Raw genomic sequence first — 25,181 nt, forward strand, 5'->3', positions numbered from 1 at the left:
AAACTAATCATCCTATATACTGTCCTATAATAAAATGTATTTCTACCATTTAAATTAATCCTATAAAAATTGTATTTGTAGAGTGCTATTTGTCTCATTAATCACCTCATATTGAAATCTCTATTTGTTTTTGCCTTTACATACATCTCACTCCATACAACCTCTTTATTTAAAAAAGATAATTTATGTAACTAATTTAGTTCTACAACGTTAGAAATATATTTATATTAAATGAAGTGAGTATTTGAAATGTACATACCATAGCATGATCAATTGTTAAAGAGCGCTCCAAATCGTTAAATATGTTCCGCTCTCCCTTCCTCAGCCATCCTTTTTCCTTTTTATAAACTTCTGTTTATTTATTTGCCACGTCCCCTCTAGACAGTCAGCCAGTCAGTTGTGTATGGTTCCAAGAGCAAGCAGTGACACCGGTAGGCCAGTGACTAGGAGAAGAGAAGGCGAAATTGTCCTTGTAGGCGAGAGAGAGAGAGAGAGAGAGATGGGGGTGCATCTGGAGCGTTGGTGCCGCACCATCCATTCCCATCCATGGGTATAAGAAGCAGAGAAGGGGAGGGAGAGGCATCCATCCAGTCCTCTCCGCCGCCACCCCTGCCTCTGCCTCTCCTTCCCCATCCCAAATTCCCATACCTAGAGACATGGCCACCGACGGCAGCGGCGTCGTCACGGTCTATGGCTCCGGCACCAACGGCGCCGCTCTTCTCGAGCCCTCCAACCACAAGTCCGCCACCTTCTCCGTCAAGGTCGGCCTCGCCCAGATGCTTCGCGGGGGCGTCATCATGGACGTCGTCACCCCCGACCAGGCTCGCATCGCCGAGGAGGCCGGCGCCTGCGCCGTCATGGCCCTCGAGCGCGTCCCCGCCGACATCCGCGCTCAGGGCGGCGTCGCCCGCATGTCCGACCCTGGCCTCATCCGCGACATCAAGCGCGCCGTCACCATCCCCGTCATGGCCAAGGCCCGCATCGGCCACTTCGTCGAGGCCCAGATCCTGGAAGCCATCGGCGTCGACTACGTCGACGAGAGCGAGGTGCTCACCCTCGCCGACGACTCCCACCACATCAACAAGCACAACTTCCGCGTGCCCTTCGTCTGCGGCTGCCGCGACCTCGGCGAGGCTCTCCGCCGCATCCGCGAGGGCGCCGCCATGATCCGCACCAAGGGCGAGGCCGGCACCGGCAACGTCGTCGAGGCCGTCCGCCACGTGCGCTCCGTCATGGGCGACATCCGGGCGCTCCGCAACATGGACGACGACGAGGTCTTCTCCTACGCCAAGCGCATCGCCGCGCCCTACGACCTCGTCATGCAGACCAAGCAGCTGGGCCGCCTCCCCGTCGTGCAGTTCGCGGCGGGCGGGGTGGCCACCCCTGCCGACGCCGCCCTCATGATGCAGCTTGGCTGCGACGGCGTCTTCGTCGGCTCCGGCATCTTCAAGAGCGGGGACCCCGCCAGGCGTGCCCGCGCCATCGTGCAAGCCGTCACCCACTACAGCGACCCCAAGATACTGGCGGAGGTCAGCAGCGGGCTCGGCGAGGCCATGGTTGGCATCAATCTCTCTGACCCCCAAGGTGGAGCGCTTCGCCGCCCGCTCCGAGTAGCGCATATCCTATCCTATACAATGCCTGTCCAGCTTTCCTTGCGACTCCACTCTTTGATGTTACTGTACTTGAGTAATAAGGCTCATCATCTTGTCTCGTGATATAACAAGAAGAAAGAAATTAAAATAGACTCCTACCAACGTAGAATCAATTCCATGCTCTCCCTTCTTCTGTTCTTGGTGATGTAGTAACAAGGAAGCAGATAACGATCAGAATTCAGAAGCCTGCAGCACTACAGTTAAGGCACTTCCGCAATGGAATGTTTCTGCGTTTGAATTGCCATGTATTGTTTTGTTTGGTCATTGCTTAGGCCCCGTTTAGTTCACAAAATTTTTTTGGGATGAGACAAAAAATTTGGGGTTTTGGCAACTTTTTGCACTTTGTGAACTAAGACCTTGTTTAGTTTCTAAATTTTTTTTCTGAAAATATTACATCGAATTTTTGGACACCTAAATAAAACATTAAACATAGATGAATTAAAAAAACTATCCGTGTGAACGGAAAACTTTTTCTCCACCGTTCAGTTCGCAAATAGCAAAAAGGGCCCCAAACCAAAAGTTTTTGCATTCACCCTAAAAATTTTGGGAACTAAACAGGGCCTTAGCCTACTAGTTGCAATGGATCGATTTCTATGGATACTGTAGTGCTCATTTTAAAAGAGATTACTTAAACTAAACTAGTTATATATATCATGTTAACGCTAGTGTCGTAATATTTGTTTAATAAGTTATTTCCTCCATTAAGGTCTTGTTCAGCACTTGATTTATTAACGAGCACAAAAAGCGTAAACGTAGCAATAGATTAGTATATGATTCATTAATTATTAACTATAAAAAATTAAAAAAATGTGTTGATATGGATTTTTAAAGCAACTTTCATATATATTTTTTTATAAAAAATATATCCTGCTAGCGTACACGCAAAAAATGTAGGTTGGTAGTACTCGGCATAAAAGTTGGCAACTCAGTTCATCTGGGTAGATATTTGCAGGTTTCTCTCCAAGAACCAAGTTGACAGCGTCTGCACCCATCAGTGGAATAGTAGCGCAAACTACAAATTAAACACCCAATGGTTACATTTCAATACACCGTACGTTTTCAGTCTAAAAGGATGCAAACAACACCACAAGCTCATATAACACGAAGATTTCATCTGCACAGACAAAGGAAGAATCTCTACTAATTCAACACAATCTTAGAAAGAACTAACAATTCTAATGAACTTGTTTATTAATGCAACAATGATCAACTAACATAGACTATAAAATTATAAATAAGCACCTAGCAAATAGTGATAATTTTACTCTAGCCTATAGTTACATTTCGAACACAATTCATGCCAAATTTTCTACATCTAAACTCTGTTGGAGATAGAAACTAACATTCTCATAATTTCAGAGAGAACCTTAAGAGTCAATTTGTTGAGAAGTTCATGAGCAATGATCATAATGTCATCTTTTCAATACAAAAGATGATATATTATCTCATAATCAACCCAGGTAGTTCAGTAAGTGTTAGAACTGAAAAAATGCAATATCGAAATTTGGCAACTAAATAAACGTTTCAGTCATGACCACTAACTAAAGATGATCAAATATTGCATTTTTTTGCATCCACATAGTATCAACTTCCATGCAATAAAATGAGTCACCATTTGTCTATAAAATACTCTATCGAAGTCTGAAGTGATCACATGTACCCCTACAAATGTAGGGTTCTAGCAATAGAACTTTTATCATTAATTAAAAGGAGAAAAAAATGTACCCCTGCTATTGCCAATATCATTTTCTTTCTGTAACTAATTTTAGTTTTCAATTTGTGCCACCCTGCTATTTCTGTTGTTTAACTGCTCATTATCCTTTTAAGTTTACTCCAATATGCTATCGTATTTGAAAAAAAAAAGAACAATTACTAACCTAAGAAAGACCTAGATCCAATAATTACTAACTAAGAAAGACCTAGATCCAACCAGTGAGGACGTGTTAGGTTATTCACCAGCTCATAGATAAAGTCCCCTGATATCTTTGTTTGTCTTTCAAATGAAAAAAAAATCTTAGGTCCTACACAGCAATAGATATATCATTTTGTAGGATCTTGACAAATTTGACAATAGCATTCTTTGTAAATCAATTGATAAAATGATCCAAATTCACATGCACTATATTAGTGGATCTAGACAAATTTGACTATAGCATACTTTGTAAATTAACTGATAAAATGGTCCAAATTCACATGCACTATATTACTGGATCTTGACAAATTTGACTATAACATACTTTGTAGATCAACTGATTAAATGGTCCAATATTAGTGGATCTCTAACTACCGCCTCTACCAAATAGTCCAATTCCTTGTGTAAAAATGGAGGGTTATCAGGAGAAGATGATAATAAAATATGCCAGTGTGTGATCCCACTTCGATGTGATAAGCTGAATATTGCATTTGACTGTTGTTGATCATAAATTAGGTACACAAAGTAATTGTAAATGGCAGTTCAGATCCACTCAGCAAAATACAGAGTAAGGCACACTTTACAATAGCAAAATGCGTATTGTACCAAATGGCAGATATGATCCCATTGACGAATGAAAGCACTTTTTGTACTGTCAAAGAAGCAATCGCCCTTCAAGTGGCCAAGACTGGTACAATCAAGAGATGCCTACATGTAAACAGGGTAATCTTAGTAACAACAGAAGAACAGTAAATGTAATCTAATTCCTTTATCAGTAACATGACAACTTAATTAACATTTGGAATATAAAATTGTAAAGTGGGTATTCATACTAACATCACAAAGATTGCCCAACAAACTGGAAGCAACATAATCAATCTAGTTTCTTCAACAAAATCATTTATTCTGTATTGGTCTAAGCAGTACATTGTCAATTATATTGATCATTTTTTTTCTATATTGGCATGTGCAGTCTATTATCAGTTATATGGACATGTTGTAATGCACGGGTATATTACTAGTATACATAACAGCAGTATATGTTATATTGTGATACTTCTGAATTGTGCTGGTGAAACACATCTTGTACTTCAAGCTGTGATATAGCATCTACAATTTCTTGTAGAGTTGTAGGTCATGCGTATTAGATCATGTCAACTGTATATAATTTCTAATTTTTAAGTCTTTTGCTCCTCACCTATCTAGCTCTACACAATATTTAGGCTCCAGTCCACTTGTAAATAGACGACTGACCCGACCTAGATAGGGTTGAGCTTTATGTTCCTACCTATATGATTTAACCTCTTTATACAAGAGTTACTGCAAGATACAGGTTGCTCTGTGGTGTCTTTTATCTTGGTTGTCATTTGTCGTAGTGTCTAGAGTTATGTACACAGTATGGTAGATCTTTTTGAATGATCAAAGCATTATTTAGGTACTTTTATTTGTAGGAATAGGATTAGAATGTTGGTTGATCTCTGGCCCATAGGCCACCCTAGGCCCATTAGCTCATAACGGAAATGAACAAGTCTGCCGGACTCTATGTACGTACGTGAAGAACAAGTATGCAGGACCTCGTCCCCGATGACAAGTCGCTACTTATGCAACAAGATATTTCGCTACCTTAGGACAGTTAGAGTTACTGCCGCCGTTTACCGGGGCTTCCATTCAAAGCTTATCACACTTCTCCTTCTGACCTTCCGGCACCGGGCAGGTGTCCGACTCTATACATCGTGTTACCACTTAGCAGAGTCATGTGTCTTTGATAAAAAAAGTAATGTGTTGCTTTCCTAATCAAAAGATAGAAAGGCTAAAAAAGTAATATGTCCCTTTCCTAATCAAAAGATAGGAGAGCACCCCTTCAACCAAAGTTACAGTGTCATTTTGCCAATAATGTGACTAACCTACAGTAAAACTTCCAAACTAGTGATCTCAGAGGTGTGGCTTTGGAGTGAATTCCATTCCCAATCATCCCCACTTAAAGATCATAGATTACATAAACATCATTTAATCTATATAATGGCTTCATCGAGTTCCACTAGTCATTTTCATTTAATTCCGCATTAGATTAAGTGATCATGCATAGCCTAAGATTAGATTAGGTATTATTTTAGAGTTATTTCCTACATTGTGGTATCCTAAGAACATTGTGGTATCAGAGCCTTCTTAGGGCTTTGCATGTTCCCATCACAAGCCGTATTATAGATTAATCTGGCCTCAGCTTGTGTTCAAGTTTTAGGGTTTATGTTTCTGTTTATTAGGATAAGACTCAAAATTACGTTCAAGCTGGGCGAGTTAGTTTGACTCATGGTTTCATCCAAATTTAAGAGAAGAGATTCACAGATTAAGGACTTAAGAAACCCTAATTTTATATAGATTAAATGGACTTAAGAAACCCTAATGTTATACATACATTTCCTTCCAAGTCAATATTTGGATGGTATACCTAAATGCAAGTTACAATGCATAGAAATTAGTTAAGAGGCAGCAACACACAATTCACTGGGAAGAAAATATAGCGTAGATAGTTATATCTTATACCTTTGTCTTGCACTTGACCTTTGGAGGCTCATGAGGATAAGAGGGGGATACTTGAAAAGTAAAGACGAAAGTGCCACCTCTAAAAAGAAAAAAAAATCAGTATTGATAGAACAGTAGTAGGACTATGGTATGTAGAATTGACATTTCTCTCACACACAAAAAAAAATCACAAATGCATTATCAGTGCAAGCCTAGACAAGGATAGTCAGCCATCAGGATGAGTCAGCAAGGCTAGAAGGTGCTACCAGCCTAGGTGGCTGGCTTTTTAAAGGCTTACACAAGTCGGTTGTAAAATGTGATTAAGCTTATGTCAAGGCAAAAGTATCCACACGAAGTGGTGGCATGCCTATCACTAGCCAACAGACAGTGGGAAAATGGATATCCATTCTAGCTTATGGTTATGTTAACGTCCTTTTGCCATAAACAGTTCTGAAAAAACTATAATTTTTTTAACATGACATATTATCTTTCAAAACTACCAATAGTAATGAACATAAACCTGTGTGGTAGTGTAGAAAACATAAAAAATACAAAGTATACATTAATCTACTTACAGGTAATATCCTTCATCAGGTCGGACAATGATCTCAAAATTCATCAGATCATCCTTGCCGTTGGGAAAAGAAATTGATGTGCTCTTGGGTAGGTTTAGCTCACTAATATCTGCACAGTATCATATAGAAGTCAGAAATAATTTATGGCATGATAAAGTTGTAATAAGGAGAAATTTATGATAGTCAAAATACAAGACTGGATTATCAAAATCTAAATTTATTTACATCAAAAACCCAATCCAACTCGATCATGTGGATAAATGATACAAGCTTGATGGTACAAAAATAAAGAAAGAAGAGAACTTCACAAGTCCAATTTGGCCCAACTAGTTACATACAAAAACAGCAACCCTTGTAATTTTCTTGCACAGATCCCTATAAATCACTACTTGTACATATCAGACATGAAAACCTTTTGTGCTCAGATTCTGTCTTGTTCTTTGAAATAGAAGCTGCGATGGTCAAGAGACTTGTGATAATTCTTAGCGTATATTTCAGCCCTAACTTTTTAAAGTCTGACCGGCACCTTGACCATTCCTCTTGCTTTTGCTTAAGCCTAGTTAAAATAACTGGAAGTGCCATGCTAGCATTTTTGCGAAGAACATCCATGACATCAAGGCCATGGTCACCATATAACCGACCAATACACCTCAGATTCAATGCTGTGAGCAGAGTTTAATGACAGACATATTGTTCAATCATAAGGGAATTTTTATTGAAACACACACACACACACACCACGAGGATATTATATTTGCCACTTCACATTTGTGGGAACTTACGAGTCAAGTGCTCATCTATGCATATAGGGCTGTCTGGTTTGATTGAGTTGTCCTGCATCTTATCCATCTGCTCCTCAACAAGCTTAATTGCCACAAGCATGTCCAACTCAAATCTGAAAAAATAATTTCATAGAAAGTAACCATTATCCTAAGAGATACCACAATAAAATGGCAAAATACGATGTTACTAGATGCAGCTATGGTTACGAATGATACAGTGTGGTGAACAACGCACCCAATAGTATAGCATGCCTAAAGGCAAGATTATTAGATTAGCCAAACATCTTTCAACAAAAGCCTACGTGATTTTTCTCTATGGCTTGTGCAATACTTTACCTAACCATCAATCACTGGGGCATTTCATCAAACAGATGGCGCGCTCAGCACACTGACCTTCGAAGTGGTAGGCGTTCCGGACGCGCGCAACCACCTCAGAACGCGGCGGCGCAGTGTCGCCCTTGGGCTTGGAGAGGCGGAGCACCAGACTAGGTGGCAGTAGGGATCCTCGGGGCGGAAGCGGAGCTCGAGGCAGGCCCCAAGACCGGCGGCGGGGGCGGGGGTGGGGGCGAGCAGCGGCGGCGGCGAGATGCGACGTGAGGGGCGAGATGCAGAGCGCCATCGGCGAGAGGCATCGTGAGCAGCGGCGGGGGCGAGACGTCCGGCGAGGGGGGCCGCGAGGTGACGCCAGTGAGGGGCGCAGCGGCGGCGAGGCCGTCGTGAGGCAGCGGCGGAGAGAAAACGTGAGGCGACTGCGTTTGAGATTTTTCATCGTTTATCACTAAATTCGCATGCCTTTTATATTTTACCGTCTAATTCGCGCGCCTTCACACTGTATCATATGGAGCACGAATTTTTTTTATTTCATCCCACTTTCTCATCTTTTCTTCTATTTTCTTTTTTTCATTCATATTTTCTCTTTCTTTCCGGATGAGTGGACTGTTTTGCCCTTGGTCCACTGCCAGGATACAGATACTGATACTGAAAAACTCGATCGGATCGGAGAAGGGGATTCGTTTATCGTCGCCTGCTTGAGGGAGACGACGACAGCACGCCGTGGCCGCGGCTGCCCGCCGCCGCCGCCGCCCTGCACCATCTAGCACGGGCTGCCACCGTCCGTCGCCTCTGCACCCTCCACCACACCCCTCGGTCTTCCTCCGGCGCCTGCTCGAGGGAGACGACGATAGCACGCCGTGGCTGCTGCCGCCGCCGCCCGCCGCCACCCTTGCACCATCCAGCCCGGGCTGCCGCCGTCCGTCGCCCCTGCCCCCTCCACACGGCCAGCTCCGGCAAGCCTTGCGATAGCCTTTCGGTGTCAATACCTGGACACTGAAGTGATTTCTCGGAAGTGTACATTGCGATAGCCTACTGAAGTTTCTTTATGTATATGTGTATAGCATTGGTTGTGATATGTAAACTGAGAGATGGATTGCTCTTTGTGATTTCTCAGAAGTGTACATTGCCATTTTTTTTGTGATGAGAGATGAATTAGTGCCACAATGTTCTGTACATGTATATTTTGTCAGGAAGAAAATTTTGATAGTGTGTGAAAATGGCTAGTACTGAGATGGATTGCTCTTTGTGATGAAAGATGAATTAGTGCCTCAATGTTATGTCCATGTACATTTTGTCAGGAATAAAATTTTGACTGTGTGAAGATGGCTAGTACTGAGATGAATTGATCTTTGTTCCGTGTATGAAAATTTTGACAGCAAGACATTATCAAGCACAAGAAAATATACTCCAAAACCTGACTCAGTTTTTATGTTTGTTCACTATGAACTCCATTGTGCTAGTTCACACTGAAATTATGGAAGCATCCTTGCTCTCCAATAACAGCACTACATGAAAAAAAATTGACATGGTACACCCATTGTACAAGTAATATTGGGAGCATGTTCCCATAATTTTCAGCATGAAAGCACAGCACATGATCAAGCAGATATGTACCATATATCCCCATGGTCGATAAAAAAATTCAAGTTGTAGCAACCATCTGTCATTACAAAAACATCCAGCACCATGGTTTTCTGGATTTGCACAAAAGACTAATGCTTTCTATTACATAGCAGCCATTCATTTTTGCCCTTTCCTAGATGTGATCTTCCCTGCAGCTCCCTTCAACGGTGATATAGTATGCCTTGGCGGGGTGGACATAATTTTTAGGGTTAATTGGATACGTGCCATTATAAATTTCATGGTTTTAAAAAATACCATTACTATTTGTAAAATTGTAAAATCCTGTACGTACCACTGAAATTTTGTTAAATTGCAACCATGCCACTTCCGTCGTTTTTTCCATCCAGCTGCTCCGTTTCCATCGTCTTCCTAGGGCCCTAATGCTCTTAGCCTGGCGGTGGCTTGCGCATGGATTAATACAACTTAGAAGATCACAAAAGCAGCATCAGCACGCTCTACTGTGTCCTACCGCAGTGCTCATCTCAACTCTTACATGCGTCTTGTCACGCCCTGGCTTTTTCTGCAAGGGAAAGGGGAAAATTAAATTTGGATCGCGATGAAAGATCCAGAGCAGAGCTATATCCAATGGGCTAACGATGCATCGAGTGGTTTACCTCGACGATGAGCTCGATATCGGCGTCAATGTGGAGCTGATCCAGGTTGCCGTCGAAGTGGAAGACATGGACGCCGCTCCCGGAGCTCCCGGCGATGAATATGACGGCGTACTTGGTAGGCCTGGGCGAGGTGTCGACGGGGCCGCACCTCCTACTCCCGCGGGCGAGCGCGGCATGAGGAGGAACACGGGGGAGACGAGGGCGAGCGGCACGAGGATGACGAGGAGCATGCCGCGGTAGCGGTGGACGCGGTCGGCAAGCGTGTCGGGGCGGCCGGGGGGCAGCACGGAGTAGCGGCGCACTTGGACACCGCGTCGGCTTCTGGGGACCGGTAGATGGAACAAGGAAGAAGAAGACGGAAATGCACCAGGTGGATTGAAAAAGTGACGAAGTGACGAAGTGGCATGGTTGTAATTTGATATAATGGCACGTACACGATTTCACGAATTATAATGGTATTTTTCAAAACCGTCAAATTTATAATGGCACGTATTTAATTAACCCTAATTTTTAACACCAAAATTTAGTAAATTTTCGTATTGGATTCGGATAAGGAAATGTGCAATCGCCGATAGATATTTTATTCGAAAGAGTTCAAATTCAATAGGGAATCGTGAAGACCAAGGCTTGGTGGCGTAAATTTATCTATTAATTAGAGTTAGTTGGGATTTTTGCTTTATCTCTAAGAGAGTTAGAGTCCGATCGGAACTTGTTTGTTTTCTTTTATCTATTAAAACGTGTCGTGTTAGAGATATAGTTTGTTATTTCTTTTTATCTATTAGGAGTCGTGTCCGATATTGACTAGCGTCCACCCGAGGGTATAAATATGTATGTCCGGGGTCATTGTAAACCATCTACATATGAATTAGATCAGCTACTTTCGGCGCATCGTCCCCCTCTTCCGAGGTTTCAACTCCGGCGAAACTTGGCACCTGACGCGGGGTTGCATCGTTTCGATCTCCGGCAGAGGGGTAAGTCGTACGTTTTGCCGGGCCATGGTAATTGCATCGGCTAGATTAGAACTGTCTCGGTTAAGTCCGATCTTCTAATCTAGTTATGTGATTGCTAGTTATCGTATCAGTTTCAGCTTAGATCACTTTCATGTTTTGAGTTGATCTGGTCGACCACTTTGGGTGATCTATGTTGGTTTCATATTTGCTATTTGACATATTCAATATATTACTGTCTCGGTTCGGTCCGATCTAGTAAATTGCATTTATCAGATAATTTATATCAGATCAATGTATTTTGCTCACTGTTTTATTGGAGTACCAGCCGATAAATTATCAGTCATCGGCTCATTGGCTTGATAGCAATCTAGCTCTATTTAGTATCTAGCCTAACATTGCTAGGCGTAATCTTGAACTGTCTCGGTTGGGTCCGATCTTCTATGATTATTTTTAGCAATCTGGGCTAGATATTTTATAGATCTTGGTTATTTGTTTGCCGTCTATAGCCGATGATTTTTGCTGATCTACGTATTTATCATATTTACATCAATAGAGTAGCAGATTGCCTTACTATGTTATTTTTATACCAATCGGCTTGATTTAGTTAGATCGGCAGTTATTTATGTTGCATCGGCTTATGGGAATTAAATGCAAATTGGGTTTAGCGATCGTAACACATGATTCATTGTTTATTCCAAGTAATTCGTCTGTTTATTTATTAGCCTTATCGATCTTCATGTTTCCTATAATCATATCATGCTCGAGTGCATATTGTCTTGGTTAAGTCCAATCTCTGTACGTCTAGTTCGATCTGGTTATAGGGGCTCGTCCGATCAACTAAGATTAAGAAGTAACTTGTCGGATTACGTTGGTCTAATATTTAATTTAACTCTATTTCTATCAAGTTTCTAGCCGAACCGAGCTTCTTACAGCCGATCGTTTATCCTATTGGTTAATGAGCCGATGACTGATAATTTATCGGCTGGTACTCCAATAAAACAGTGAGCAAAATACATTGATCTGATATAAATTATCTGATAAATGCAATTTACTAGATCGGACCGAACCGAGACAGTAATATATTGAATATGTCAAATAGCAAATATGAAACCAACATAGATCACCCAAAGTGGTCGACCAGATCAACTCAAAACATGAAAGTGATCTAAGCTGAAACTGATACGATAACTAGCAATCACATAACTAGATTAGAAGATCGGACTTAACCGAGACAGTTCTAATCTAGCCGATGCAATTACCATGGCCCGGCAAAACGTACGACTTACCCCTCTGCCGGAGATCGAAACGATGCAACCCCGCGTCAGGTGCCAAGTTTCGCCGGAGTTGAAACCTCGGAAGAGGGGGACGATGCGCCGAAAGTAGCTGATCTAATTCATATGTAGATGGTTTACAATGACCCCGGACATACATATTTATACCCTCGGGTGGACGCTAGTCAATATCGGACACGACTCCTAATAGATAAAAAGAAATAACAAACTATATCTCTAACACGACACGTTTTAATAGATAAAAGAAAACAAACAAGTTCCGATCGGACTCTAACTCTCTTAGAGATAAAGCAAAAATCCCAACTAACTCTAATTAATAGATAAATTTACGCCACCAAGCCTTGGTCTTCACGATTCCCTATTGAATTTGAACTCTTTCGAATAAAATATCTATCGGCGATTGCACATTTCCTTATCCGAATCCAATACGAAAATTTACTAAATTTTGGTGTTAAAAATTAGGGTTAATTAAATACGTGCCATTATAAATTTGACGGTTTTGAAAAATACCATTATAATTCGTGAAATCGTGTACGTGCCATTATATCAAATTACAACCATGCCACTTCGTCACTTCGTCACTTTTTCAATCCACCTGGTGCATTTCCGTCTTCTTCTTCCTTGTTCCATCTACCGGTCCCCAGAAGCCGACGCGGTGTCCAAGTGCGCCGCTACTCCGTGCTGCCCCCCGGCCGCCCCGACACGCTTGCCGACCGCGTCCACCGCTACCGCGGCATGCTCCTCGTCATCCTCGTGCCGCTCGCCCTCGTCTCCCCCGTGTTCCTCCTCATGCCGCGCTCGCCCGCGGGAGTAGGAGGTGCGGCCCCGTCGACACCTCGCCCAGGCCTACCAAGTACGCCGTCATATTCATCGCCGGGAGCTCCGGGAGCGGCGTCCATGTCTTCCACTTCGACGGCAACCTGGATCAGCTCCACATTGACGCCGATATCGAGCTCATCGTCGAGGTAAACCACTCGATGCATCGTTAGCCCATTGGATATAGCTCTGCTCTGGATCTTTCATCGCGATCCAAATTTAATTTTCCCCTTTCCCTTGCAGAAAAAGCCAGGGCGTGACAAGACGCATGTAAGAGTTGAGATGAGCACTGCGGTAGGACACAGTAGAGCGTGCTGATGCTGCTTTTGTGATCTTCTAAGTTGTATTAATCCATGCGCAAGCCACCGCCAGGCTAAGAGCATTAGGGCCCTAGGAAGACGATGGAAACGGAGCAGCTGGATGGAAAAAACGACGGAAGTGGCATGGTTGCAATTTAACAAAATTTCAGTGGTACGTACAGGATTTTACAATTTTACAAATAGTAATGGTATTTTTTAAAACCATGAAATTTATAATGGCACGTATCCAATTAACCCTAAAAATTATGTCCACCCCGCCAAGGCATACTATATCACCGTTGAAGGGAGCTGCAGGGAAGATCACATCTAGGAAAGGGCAAAAATGAATGGCTGCTATGTAATAGAAAGCATTAGTCTTTTGTGCAAATCCAGAAAACCATGGTGCTGGATGTTTTTGTAATGACAGATGGTTGCTACAACTTGAATTTTTTTATCGACCATGGGGATATATGGTACATATCTGCTTGATCATGTGCTGTGCTTTCATGCTGAAAATTATGGGAACATGCTCCCAATATTACTTGTACAATGGGTGTACCATGTCAATTTTTTTTCATGTAGTGCTGTTATTGGAGAGCAAGGATGCTTCCATAATTTCAGTGTGAACTAGCACAATGGAGTTCATAGTGAACAAACATAAAAACTGAGTCAGGTTTTGGAGTATATTTTCTTGTGCTTGATAATGTCTTGCTGTCAAAATTTTCATACACGGAACAAAGATCAATTCATCTCAGTACTAGCCATCTTCACACAGTCAAAATTTTATTCCTGACAAAATGTACATGGACATAACATTGAGGCACTAATTCATCTTTCATCACAAAGAGCAATCCATCTCAGTACTAGCCATTTTCACACACTATCAAAATTTTCTTCCTGACAAAATATACATGTACAGAACATTGTGGCACTAATTCATCTCTCATCACAAAAAAAATGGCAATGTACACTTCTGAGAAATCACAAAGAGCAATCCATCTCTCAGTTTACATATCACAACCAATGCTATACACATATACATAAAGAAACTTCAGTAGGCTATCGCAATGTACACTTCCGAGAAATCACTTCAGTGTCCAGGTATTGACACCGAAAGGCTATCGCAAGGCTTGCCGGAGCTGGCCGTGTGGAGGGGGCAGGGGCGACGGACGGCGGCAGCCCGGGCTGGATGGTGCAAGGGTGGCGGCGGGCGGCGGCGGCAGCAGCCACGGCGTGCTATCGTCGTCTCCCTCGAGCAGGCGCCGGAGGAAGACCGAGGGGTGTGGTGGAGGGTGCAGAGGCGACGGACGGTGGCAGCCCGTGCTAGATGGTGCAGGGCGGCGGCGGCGGCGGGCAGCCGCGGCCACGGCGTGCTGTCGTCGTCTCCCTCAAGCAGGCGACGATAAACGAATCCCCTTCTCCGATCCGATCGAGTTTTTCAGTATCAGTATCTGTATCCTGGCAGTGGACCAAGGGCAAAACAGTCCACTCATCCGGAAAGAAAGAGAAAATATGAATGAAAAAAAGAAAATAGAAGAAAAGATGAGAAAGTGGGATGAAATAAAAAAAATTCGTGCTCCATATGATACAGTGTGAAGGCGCGCGAATTAGACGGTAAAATATAAAAGGCATGCGAATTTAGTGATAAACGATGAAAAATCTCAAACGCAGTCGCCTCACGTTTTCTCTCCGCCGCTGCCTCACGACGGCCTCGCCGCCGCTGCGCCCCTCACTGGCGTCACCTCGCGGCCCCCCTCGCCGGACGTCTCGCCCCCGCCGCTGCTCACGATGCCTCTCGCCGATGGCGCTCTGCATCTCGCCCCTCACGTCGCATCTCGCCGCCGCCGCTGCTCGCCCCCACCCCCGCCCCCGCCGCCGGTCTTGGGGCCTGCCTCGAGCTCCGCTTCCGCCCCGAGGATCCCTACTGCCACCTAGTCTGGTGCTCCGCCTCTCCAAGCCCAAGGGCGACACTGCGCCGCCGCGTTCTGAGGTGGTTGCGCGCGTCCGGAACGCCTACCACTTCGAAGGTCAGTGTGCTGAGCGCGCCATCTGTTTGATGAAATGCCCCAGTGATTGATGGTTAGGTAAAGTATTGCACAAGCCATAGAGAAAAATCACGTAGGCTTTTGTTGAAAGATGTTTGGCTAATCTAATAATCTTGCCTTTAGGCATGCTATACTATTGGGTGCGTTGTTCACCACACTGTATCATTCGTAACCATAGCTGCATCTAGTAACATCGTATTTTGCCATTTTATTGTGGTATCTCTTAGGATAATGGTTACTTTCTATGAAATTATTTTTTCAGATTTGAGTTGGACATGCTTGTGGCAATTAAGCTTGTTGAGGAGCAGATGGATAAGATGCAGGACAACTCAATCAAACCAGACAGCCCTATATGCATAGATGAGCACTTGACTCGTAAGTTCCCACAAATGTGAAGTGGCAAATATAATATCCTCGTGGTGTGTGTGTGTGTGTGTTTCAATAAAAATTCCCTTATGATTGAACAATATGTCTGTCATTAAACTCTGCTCACAGCATTGAATCTGAGGTGTATTGGTCGGTTATATGGTGACCATGGCCTTGATGTCATGGATGTTCTTCGCAAAAATGCTAGCATGGCACTTCCAGTTATTTTAACTAGGCTTAAGCAAAAGCAAGAGGAATGGTCAAGGTGCCGGTCAGACTTTAAAAAGTTAGGGCTGAAATATACGCTAAGAATTATCACAAGTCTCTTGACCATCGCAGCTTCTATTTCAAAGAACAAGACAGAATCTGAGCACAAAAGGTTTTCATGTCTGATATGTACAAGTAGTGATTTATAGGGATCTGTGCAAGAAAATTACAAGGGTTGCTGTTTTTGTATGTAACTAGTTGGGCCAAATTGGACTTGTGAAGTTCTCTTCTTTCTTTATTTTTGTACCATCAAGCTTGTATCATTTATCCACATGATCGAGTTGGATTGGGTTTTTGATGTAAATAAATTTAGATTTTGATAATCCAGTCTTGTATTTTGACTATCATAAATTTCTCCTTATTACAACTTTATCATGCCATAAATTATTTCTGACTTCTATATGATACTGTGCAGATATTAGTGAGCTAAACCTACCCAAGAGCACATCAATTTCTTTTCCCAACGGCAAGGATGATCTGATGAATTTTGAGATCATTGTCCGACCTGATGAAGGATATTACCTGTAAGTAGATTAATGTATACTTTGTATTTTTTATGTTTTCTACACTACCACACAGGTTTATGTTCATTACTATTGGTAGTTTTGAAAGATAATATGTCATGTTAAAAAAATTATAGTTTTTTCAGAACTGTTTATGGCAAAAGGACGTTAACATAACCATAAGCTAGAATGGATATCCATTTTCCCACTGTCTGTTGGCTAGTGATAGGCATGCCACCACTTCGTGTGGATACTTTTGCCTTGACATAAGCTTAATCACATTTTACAACCGACTTGTGTAAGCCTTTAAAAAGCCAGCCACCTAGGCTGGTAGCACCTTCTAGCCTTGCTGACTCATCCTGATGGCTGACTATCCTTGTCTAGGCTTGCACTGATAATGCATTTGTGATTTTTTTTTGTGTGTGAGAGAAATGTCAATTCTACATACCATAGTCCTACTACTGTTCTATCAATACTGATTTTTTTTTCTTTTTAGAGGTGGCACTTTCGTCTTTACTTTTCAAGTATCCCCCTCTTATCCTCATGAGCCTCCAAAGGTCAAGTGCAAGACAAAGGTATAAGATATAACTATCTACGCTATATTTTCTTCCCAGTGAATTGTGTGTTGCTGCCTCTTAACTAATTTCTATGCATTGTAACTTGCATTTAGGTATACCATCCAAATATTGACTTGGAAGGAAATGTATGTATAACATTAGGGTTTCTTAAGTCCATTTAATCTATATAAAATTAGGGTTTCTTAAGTCCTTAATCTGTGAATCTCTTCTCTTAAATTTGGATGAAACCATGAGTCAAACTAACTCGCCCAGCTTGAACGTAATTTTGAGTCTTATCCTAATAAACAGAAACATAAACCCTAAAACTTGAACACAAGCTGAGGCCAGATTAATCTATAATACGGCTTGTGATGGGAACATGCAAAGCCCTAAGAAGGCTCTGATACCACAATGTTCTTAGGATACCACAATGTAGGAAATAACTCTAAAATAATACCTAATCTAATCTTAGGCTATGCATGATCACTTAATCTAATGCGGAATTAAATGAAAATGACTAGTGGAACTCGATGAAGCCATTATATAGATTAAATGATGTTTATGTAATCTATGATCTTTAAGTGGGGATGATTGGGAATGGAATTCACTCCAAAGCCACACCTCTGAGATCACTAGTTTGGAAGTTTTACTGTAGGTTAGTCACATTATTGGCAAAATGACACTGTAACTTTGGTTGAAGGGGTGCTCTCCTATCTTTTGATTAGGAAAGGGACATATTACTTTTTTAGCCTTTCTATCTTTTGATTAGGAAAGCAACACATTACTTTTTTTATCAAAGACACATGACTCTGCTAAGTGGTAACACGATGTATAGAGTCGGACACCTGCCCGGTGCCGGAAGGTCAGAAGGAGAAGTGTGATAAGCTTTGAATGGAAGCCCCGGTAAACGGCGGCAGTAACTCTAACTGTCCTAAGGTAGCGAAATATCTTGTTGCATAAGTAGCGACTTGTCATCGGGGACGAGGTCCTGCATACTTGTTCTTCACGTACGTACATAGAGTCCGGCAGACTTGTTCATTTCCGTTATGAGCTAATGGGCCTAGGGTGGCCTATGGGCCAGAGATCAACCAACATTCTAATCCTATTCCTACAAATAAAAGTACCTAAATAATGCTTTGATCATTCAAAAAGATCTACCATACTGTGTACATAACTCTAGACACTACGACAAATGACAACCAAGATAAAAGACACCACAGAGCAACCTGTATCTTGCAGTAACTCTTGTATAAAGAGGTTAAATCATATAGGTAGGAACATAAAGCTCAACCCTATCTAGGTCGGGTCAGTCGTCTATTTACAAGTGGACTGGAGCCTAAATATTGTGTAGAGCTAGATAGGTGAGGAGCAAAAGACTTAAAAATTAGAAATTATATACAGTTGACATGATCTAATACGCATGACCTACAACTCTACAAGAAATTGTAGATGCTATATCACAGCTTGAAGTACAAGATGTGTTTCACCAGCACAATTCAGAAGTATCACAATATAACATATACTGCTGTTATGTATACTAGTAATATACCCGTGCATTACAACATGTCCATATAACTGATAATAGACTGCACATGCCAATATAGAAAAAAAATGATCAATATAATTGACAATGTACTGCTTAGACCAATACAGAATAAATGATTTTGTTGAAGAAACTAGATTGATTATGTTGCTTCCAGTTTGTTGGGCAATCTTTGTGATGTTAGTATGAATACCCACTTTACAATTTTATATTCCAAATGTTAATTAAGTTGTCATGTTACTGATAAAGGAATTAGATTACATTTACTGTTCTTCTGTTGTTACTAAGATTACCCTGTTTACATGTAGGCATCTCTTGATTGTACCAGTCTTGGCCACTTGAAGGGCGATTGCTTCTTTGACAGTACAAAAAGTGCTTTCATTCGTCAATGGGATCATATCTGCCATTTGGTACAATACGCATTTTGCTATTGTAAAGTGTGCCTTACTCTGTATTTTGCTGAGTGGATCTGAACTGCCATTTACAATTACTTTGTGTACCTAATTTATGATCAACAACAGTCAAATGCAATATTCAGCTTATCACATCGAAGTGGGATCACACACTGGCATATTTTATTATCATCTTCTCCTGATAACCCTCCATTTTTACACAAGGAATTGGACTATTTGGTAGAGGCGGTAGTTAGAGATCCACTAATATTGGACCATTTAATCAGTTGATCTACAAAGTATGTTATAGTCAAATTTGTCAAGATCCAGTAATATAGTGCATGTGAATTTGGACCATTTTATCAGTTAATTTACAAAGTATGCTATAGTCAAATTTGTCTAGATCCACTAATATAGTGCATGTGAATTTGGATCATTTTATCAATTGATTTACAAAGAATGCTATTGTCAAATTTGTCAAGATCCTACAAAATGATATATCTATTGCTGTGTAGGACCTAAGATTTTTTTTTCATTTGAAAGACAAACAAAGATATCAGGGGACTTTATCTATGAGCTGGTGAATAACCTAACACGTCCTCACTGGTTGGATCTAGGTCTTTCTTAGTTAGTAATTATTGGATCTAGGTCTTTCTTAGGTTAGTAATTGTTCTTTTTTTTTTCAAATACGATAGCATATTGGAGTAAACTTAAAAGGATAATGAGCAGTTAAACAACAGAAATAGCAGGGTGGCACAAATTGAAAACTAAAATTAGTTACAGAAAGAAAATGATATTGGCAATAGCAGGGGTACATTTTTTTCTCCTTTTAATTAATGATAAAAGTTCTATTGCTAGAACCCTACATTTGTAGGGGTACATGTGATCACTTCAGACTTCGATAGAGTATTTTATAGACAAATGGTGACTCATTTTATTGCATGGAAGTTGATACTATGTGGATGCAAAAAAATGCAATATTTGATCATCTTTAGTTAGTGGTCATGACTGAAACGTTTATTTAGTTGCCAAATTTCGATATTGCATTTTTTCAGTTCTAACACTTACTGAACTACCTGGGTTGATTATGAGATAATATATCATCTTTTGTATTGAAAAGATGACATTATGATCATTGCTCATGAACTTCTCAACAAATTGACTCTTAAGGTTCTCTCTGAAATTATGAGAATGTTAGTTTCTATCTCCAACAGAGTTTAGATGTAGAAAATTTGGCATGAATTGTGTTCGAAATGTAACTATAGGCTAGAGTAAAATTATCACTATTTGCTAGGTGCTTATTTATAATTTTATAGTCTATGTTAGTTGATCATTGTTGCATTAATAAACAAGTTCATTAGAATTGTTAGTTCTTTCTAAGATTGTGTTGAATTAGTAGAGATTCTTCCTTTGTCTGTGCAGATGAAATCTTCGTGTTATATGAGCTTGTGGTGTTGTTTGCATCCTTTTAGACTGAAAACGTACGGTGTATTGAAATGTAACCATTGGGTGTTTAATTTGTAGTTTGCGCTACTATTCCACTGATGGGTGCAGACGCTGTCAACTTGGTTCTTGGAGAGAAACCTGCAAATATCTACCCAGATGAACTGAGTTGCCAACTTTTATGCCGAGTACTACCAACCTACATTTTTTGCGTGTACGCTAGCAGGATATATTTTTTATAAAAAAATATATATGAAAGTTGCTTTAAAAATCCATATCAACACATTTTTTTAATTTTTTATAGTTAATAATTAATGAATCATATACTAATCTATTGCTACGTTTACGCTTTTTGTGCTCGTTAATAAATCAAGTGCTGAACAAGACCTTAATGGAGGAAATAACTTATTAAACAAATATTACGACACTAGCGTTAACATGATATATATAACTAGTTTAGTTTAAGTAATCTCTTTTAAAATGAGCACTACAGTATCCATAGAAATCGATCCATTGCAACTAGTAGGCTAAGGCCCTGTTTAGTTCCCAAAATTTTTAGGGTGAATGCAAAAACTTTTGGTTTGGGGCCCTTTTTGCTATTTGCGAACTGAACGGTGGAGAAAAAGTTTTCCGTTCACACGGATAGTTTTTTTAATTCATCTATGTTTAATGTTTTATTTAGGTGTCCAAAAATTCGATGTAATATTTTCAGAAAAAAAATTTAGAAACTAAACAAGGTCTTAGTTCACAAAGTGCAAAAAGTTGCCAAAACCCCAAATTTTTTGTCTCATCCCAAAAAAATTTTGTGAACTAAACGGGGCCTAAGCAATGACCAAACAAAACAATACATGGCAATTCAAACGCAGAAACATTCCATTGCGGAAGTGCCTTAACTGTAGTGCTGCAGGCTTCTGAATTCTGATCGTTATCTGCTTCCTTGTTACTACATCACCAAGAACAGAAGAAGGGAGAGCATGGAATTGATTCTACGTTGGTAGGAGTCTATTTTAATTTCTTTCTTCTTGTTATATCACGAGACAAGATGATGAGCCTTATTACTCAAGTACAGTAACATCAAAGAGTGGAGTCGCAAGGAAAGCTGGACAGGCATTGTATAGGATAGGATATGCGCTACTCGGAGCGGGCGGCGAAGCGCTCCACCTTGGGGTCAGAGAGATTGATGCCAACCATGGCCTCGCCGAGCCCGCTGCTGACCTCCGCCAGTATCTTGGGGTCGCTGTAGTGGGTGACGGCTTGCACGATGGCGCGGGCACGCCTGGCGGGGTCCCCGCTCTTGAAGATGCCGGAGCCGACGAAGACGCCGTCGCAGCCAAGCTGCATCATGAGGGCGGCGTCGGCAGGGGTGGCCACCCCGCCCGCCGCGAACTGCACGACGGGGAGGCGGCCCAGCTGCTTGGTCTGCATGACGAGGTCGTAGGGCGCGGCGATGCGCTTGGCGTAGGAGAAGACCTCGTCGTCGTCCATGTTGCGGAGCGCCCGGATGTCGCCCATGACGGAGCGCACGTGGCGGACGGCCTCGACGACGTTGCCGGTGCCGGCCTCGCCCTTGGTGCGGATCATGGCGGCGCCCTCGCGGATGCGGCGGAGAGCCTCGCCGAGGTCGCGGCAGCCGCAGACGAAGGGCACGCGGAAGTTGTGCTTGTTGATGTGGTGGGAGTCGTCGGCGAGGGTGAGCACCTCGCTCTCGTCGACGTAGTCGACGCCGATGGCTTCCAGGATCTGGGCCTCGACGAAGTGGCCGATGCGGGCCTTGGCCATGACGGGGATGGTGACGGCGCGCTTGATGTCGCGGATGAGGCCAGGGTCGGACATGCGGGCGACGCCGCCCTGAGCGCGGATGTCGGCGGGGACGCGCTCGAGGGCCATGACGGCGCAGGCGCCGGCCTCCTCGGCGATGCGAGCCTGGTCGGGGGTGACGACGTCCATGATGACGCCCCCGCGAAGCATCTGGGCGAGGCCGACCTTGACGGAGAAGGTGGCGGACTTGTGGTTGGAGGGCTCGAGAAGAGCGGCGCCGTTGGTGCCGGAGCCATAGACCGTGACGACGCCGCTGCCGTCGGTGGCCATGTCTCTAGGTATGGGAATTTGGGATGGGGAAGGAGAGGCAGAGGCAGGGGTGGCGGCGGAGAGGACTGGATGGATGCCTCTCCCTCCCCTTCTCTGCTTCTTATACCCATGGATGGGAATGGATGGTGCGGCACCAACGCTCCAGATGCACCCCCATCTCTCTCTCTCTCTCTCTCTCGCCTACAAGGACAATTTCGCCTTCTCTTCTCCTAGTCACTGGCCTACCGGTGTCACTGCTTGCTCTTGGAACCATACACAACTGACTGGCTGACTGTCTAGAGGGGACGTGGCAAATAAATAAACAGAAGTTTATAAAAAGGAAAAAGGATGGCTGAGGAAGGGAGAGCGGAACATATTTAACGATTTGGAGCGCTCTTTAACAATTGATCATGCTATGGTATGTACATTTCAAATACTCACTTCATTTAATATAAATATATTTCTAACGTTGTAGAACTAAATTAGTTACATAAATTATCTTTTTTAAATAAAGAGGTTGTATGGAGTGAGATGTATGTAAAGGCAAAAACAAATAGAGATTTCAATATGAGGTGATTAATGAGACAAATAGCACTCTACAAATACAATTTTTATAGGATTAATTTAAATGGTAGAAATACATTTTATTATAGGACAGTATATAGGATGATTAAAAGTTAGTACAACTAATAAAAGTATTATTTCTAGTTTTTTTTCAAAGATAAGTTTATTTTTGAGTGATTATTGCATTATTTTTTGTGAAATCAAATGAATAAATATATTGAGAATAGATATTGATAGCTATATTTGTATATGTGGGCGTGATGATTGAAAAAAAATTAGAGAGGGATTAATAAAATAGCTATGGAAGAGGGCGCAGGCGAGAAAATACTCATAACAGACGACAAATCCAAATTTACCTTGGTTTGCTCACAGTCACATACTGCTACTGGCTACAGCTAACATCGCGTGGAAAGGCGTGCGCATTGAGGAAAATAGAATAGATAAAGCAAATGCTGGAGTAGTAGTAGGAAAAAGAAAAGAAAAGGTAAGGTGGATGCAGATCGAAAGCGTGAGTGACTAGGACGACGGCTACGTCCGCTCCCAATCTCGTGGTGCTCCACCGTCGGCGCAGCCTCGCCGTTGCTCCGCGCTTGGCTCCGCTCCGTCCACCAGACCAGAGACCCTCACTTGCCCAAAGGCCTTTCGGCCTAGCCTCGGTCCATCCATTTTGGGACTTGGTGTGCAAAACCCAATTTTCTATCCCTCACGGCCTCACTTATGCCTGAGTTAATTCATGACCTTCAATCGCAAAACTGCGCCTCCAACCGTTACACTACTTATAAGCTAAAATTAAATTTAAACTTAATTTTATAATTTATTCATCATAATTTATTTTGTAACTTTTGGTTTTGAGTCGAGGGTTTAGAGAAGCTTAAAACGGACCAATTTACCTTCTTGGACATATTATTTTCCTCTAGATCCAATGGCCTAGACAAGGTTCTTCTACCATGGCCCTCTGACAAGGTAAAAGGATGATAAGGATGGTGATGTCGAGACGCAGCTACCGCATATGCTCTCAAGCTGGACGTGAAGGTCGTCCGCCTCCTTGCTGTCACTCGACTGCACCAAGCCACCATCCCCTTCCTCGCCCGTCCAACTAATTGTGCATGAGCTCGCCATCTCTATCTACATCATAGTTGATAAGCGGCTGAAAAAAGTAGCAGCACTGAAGAGCTTAGAGGAGGCTACTAAGGACATGCTCAACGGGAGGACGTGGTGAGTGATCTCACCATGTCATTTTAGACAACTGCTTCTGTGGAGGAGAGATGGAGGCGAAGAGTGTGGAGGAGAGATGGAGGCGAAGAGTGTGTCTTCGACTAGCCCCGCGTGCACGAGTAGCCTCAACCAAAAAAAGGCAACTTTCACGCGCTCCTCTAACCCAAGCATGCATCTGTCTTCTGTTTAAGCAATTTTTTTTTGCAAACTAGTTTACCAAAAATCTTGATCCATCCCTCCCGATCGCCATCGGCTACCGTTGTGTCGAACTAGGTCCATGCGAGCTCCACTGGAAGCCACCGCGTCGATCCGTTATCCTAAACTCCACTAGTCGCCGCCTCATCACCCCGAGCTTCGTCAGATGCCACTATGTCGATACACGTCGTCCTGAGCTCAGTTGGCCTCCGTAGTGTCGATCCGCACCACCCCAAGCTCCGGCATTGCCGTCACATCGATCTGACCCAAAGAACCTCCGATGTTCCCTGCGTCAATCTGCGCCACACCAAGCGTTGTCAGTGGCCACAGCGTTGATCTGCGCTGCCCCGAACTCCGTTGACGGTCTCCGCATTGATCCGCTACTCCCAAGCCCTGCTAACTGCCACAGCCCCAATTTGTGCCACGCTCATGTCATATCCGCCTCCTGGATGATGGTGTGGATGGAGAACCAGAGGAGGAGAGGTTGTGCCCATTATTTGAATGGGTGTGTGTACTGATATTATATTAATTTATGGTAAGGATACTTTTTAGGCATGTGGTCGTAAGTTTAGGTGGTAACCACATGGCACTCGAGACCACTCAATAATACCACTTCTTTGAGCATGCTCTAAGACAAGAGTGTGGCGTTGACAACC

At 42.6% G+C, this 25,181-nt stretch overlaps 4 protein-coding genes and 2 long non-coding RNA genes across 8 annotated transcripts; 3 read left to right on the plus strand and 3 right to left on the minus strand.

The window, feature by feature from the left end:
* The first annotated feature begins 527 nt into the window (after positions 1 to 527).
* LOC102710219 (probable pyridoxal 5'-phosphate synthase subunit PDX1.1) lies at positions 528 to 1,701 on the plus strand. Its single transcript, XM_006657314.3, is given in 2 exon segments — positions 528 to 1,577; positions 1,579 to 1,701. Coding segments are annotated over 2 exon segments (957 nt in total). The 5' UTR covers positions 528 to 656; the 3' UTR covers positions 1,615 to 1,701.
* Positions 1,702 to 2,469: 768 nt separating this feature from the next.
* LOC107305541 (NEDD8-conjugating enzyme Ubc12-like) lies at positions 2,470 to 8,410 on the minus strand. Of its 2 annotated transcripts, XM_040525777.1 has the most exons (6): positions 7,835 to 8,410; positions 7,442 to 7,554; positions 6,660 to 6,768; positions 6,106 to 6,184; positions 4,171 to 4,272; positions 2,470 to 2,664 (listed from the first exon to the last, which is right to left on the minus strand). In XM_040525777.1, exons 2-6 carry the CDS (start codon positions 7,539 to 7,541, stop codon positions 2,644 to 2,646), a joined length of 411 nt encoding a protein of 136 aa, XP_040381711.1. In that variant the 5' UTR covers positions 7,542 to 7,554; positions 7,835 to 8,410; the 3' UTR covers positions 2,470 to 2,643. The 2 variants fall into 2 exon arrangements, with proteins under 2 accessions (XP_040381711.1, XP_040381710.1); XM_040525776.1 differs by lacking the exon at positions 2,470 to 2,664 and having other exon boundaries at positions 3,855 to 4,272.
* A 725-nt stretch (positions 8,411 to 9,135) lies between these two features.
* LOC121054889 lies at positions 9,136 to 10,340 on the minus strand. The gene is made up of 3 exons (XR_005812153.1): positions 10,012 to 10,340; positions 9,690 to 9,917; positions 9,136 to 9,578 (listed from the first exon to the last, which is right to left on the minus strand). It is a non-coding gene; the product is annotated as an uncharacterized LOC121054889 (long non-coding RNA).
* Positions 10,341 to 12,889: 2,549 nt separating this feature from the next.
* LOC102710034 lies at positions 12,890 to 14,094 on the plus strand. Its single transcript, XR_001550653.2, has 3 exons — positions 12,890 to 13,218; positions 13,313 to 13,540; positions 13,652 to 14,094. It is a non-coding gene; the product is annotated as an uncharacterized LOC102710034 (long non-coding RNA).
* A 725-nt stretch (positions 14,095 to 14,819) lies between these two features.
* On the plus strand, positions 14,820 to 20,760 carry LOC121053224 (NEDD8-conjugating enzyme Ubc12-like). Of its 2 annotated transcripts, XM_040525754.1 has the most exons (6): positions 14,820 to 15,395; positions 15,676 to 15,788; positions 16,462 to 16,570; positions 17,046 to 17,124; positions 18,958 to 19,059; positions 20,566 to 20,760. In XM_040525754.1, exons 2-6 carry the CDS (start codon positions 15,689 to 15,691, stop codon positions 20,584 to 20,586), a joined length of 411 nt encoding a protein of 136 aa, XP_040381688.1. In that variant the 5' UTR covers positions 14,820 to 15,395; positions 15,676 to 15,688; the 3' UTR covers positions 20,587 to 20,760. The 2 variants fall into 2 exon arrangements, with proteins under 2 accessions (XP_040381688.1, XP_040381687.1); XM_040525753.1 differs by lacking the exon at positions 20,566 to 20,760 and having other exon boundaries at positions 18,958 to 19,370.
* Positions 20,761 to 21,333: 573 nt separating this feature from the next.
* LOC121054887 (probable pyridoxal 5'-phosphate synthase subunit PDX1.1) lies at positions 21,334 to 22,670 on the minus strand. Its single transcript, XM_040525752.1, has one exon. The coding sequence runs from the start codon at positions 22,570 to 22,572 to the stop codon at positions 21,616 to 21,618; it is 957 nt and encodes a 318-aa protein (XP_040381686.1). The 5' UTR covers positions 22,573 to 22,670; the 3' UTR covers positions 21,334 to 21,615.
* Positions 22,671 to 25,181: the final 2,511 nt, after the last annotated feature.

This window comes from Oryza brachyantha, chromosome 7, assembly GCF_000231095.2.
Source record: "Oryza brachyantha chromosome 7, ObraRS2, whole genome shotgun sequence".
NCBI lineage: Eukaryota > Viridiplantae > Streptophyta > Magnoliopsida > Poales > Poaceae > Oryza > Oryza brachyantha.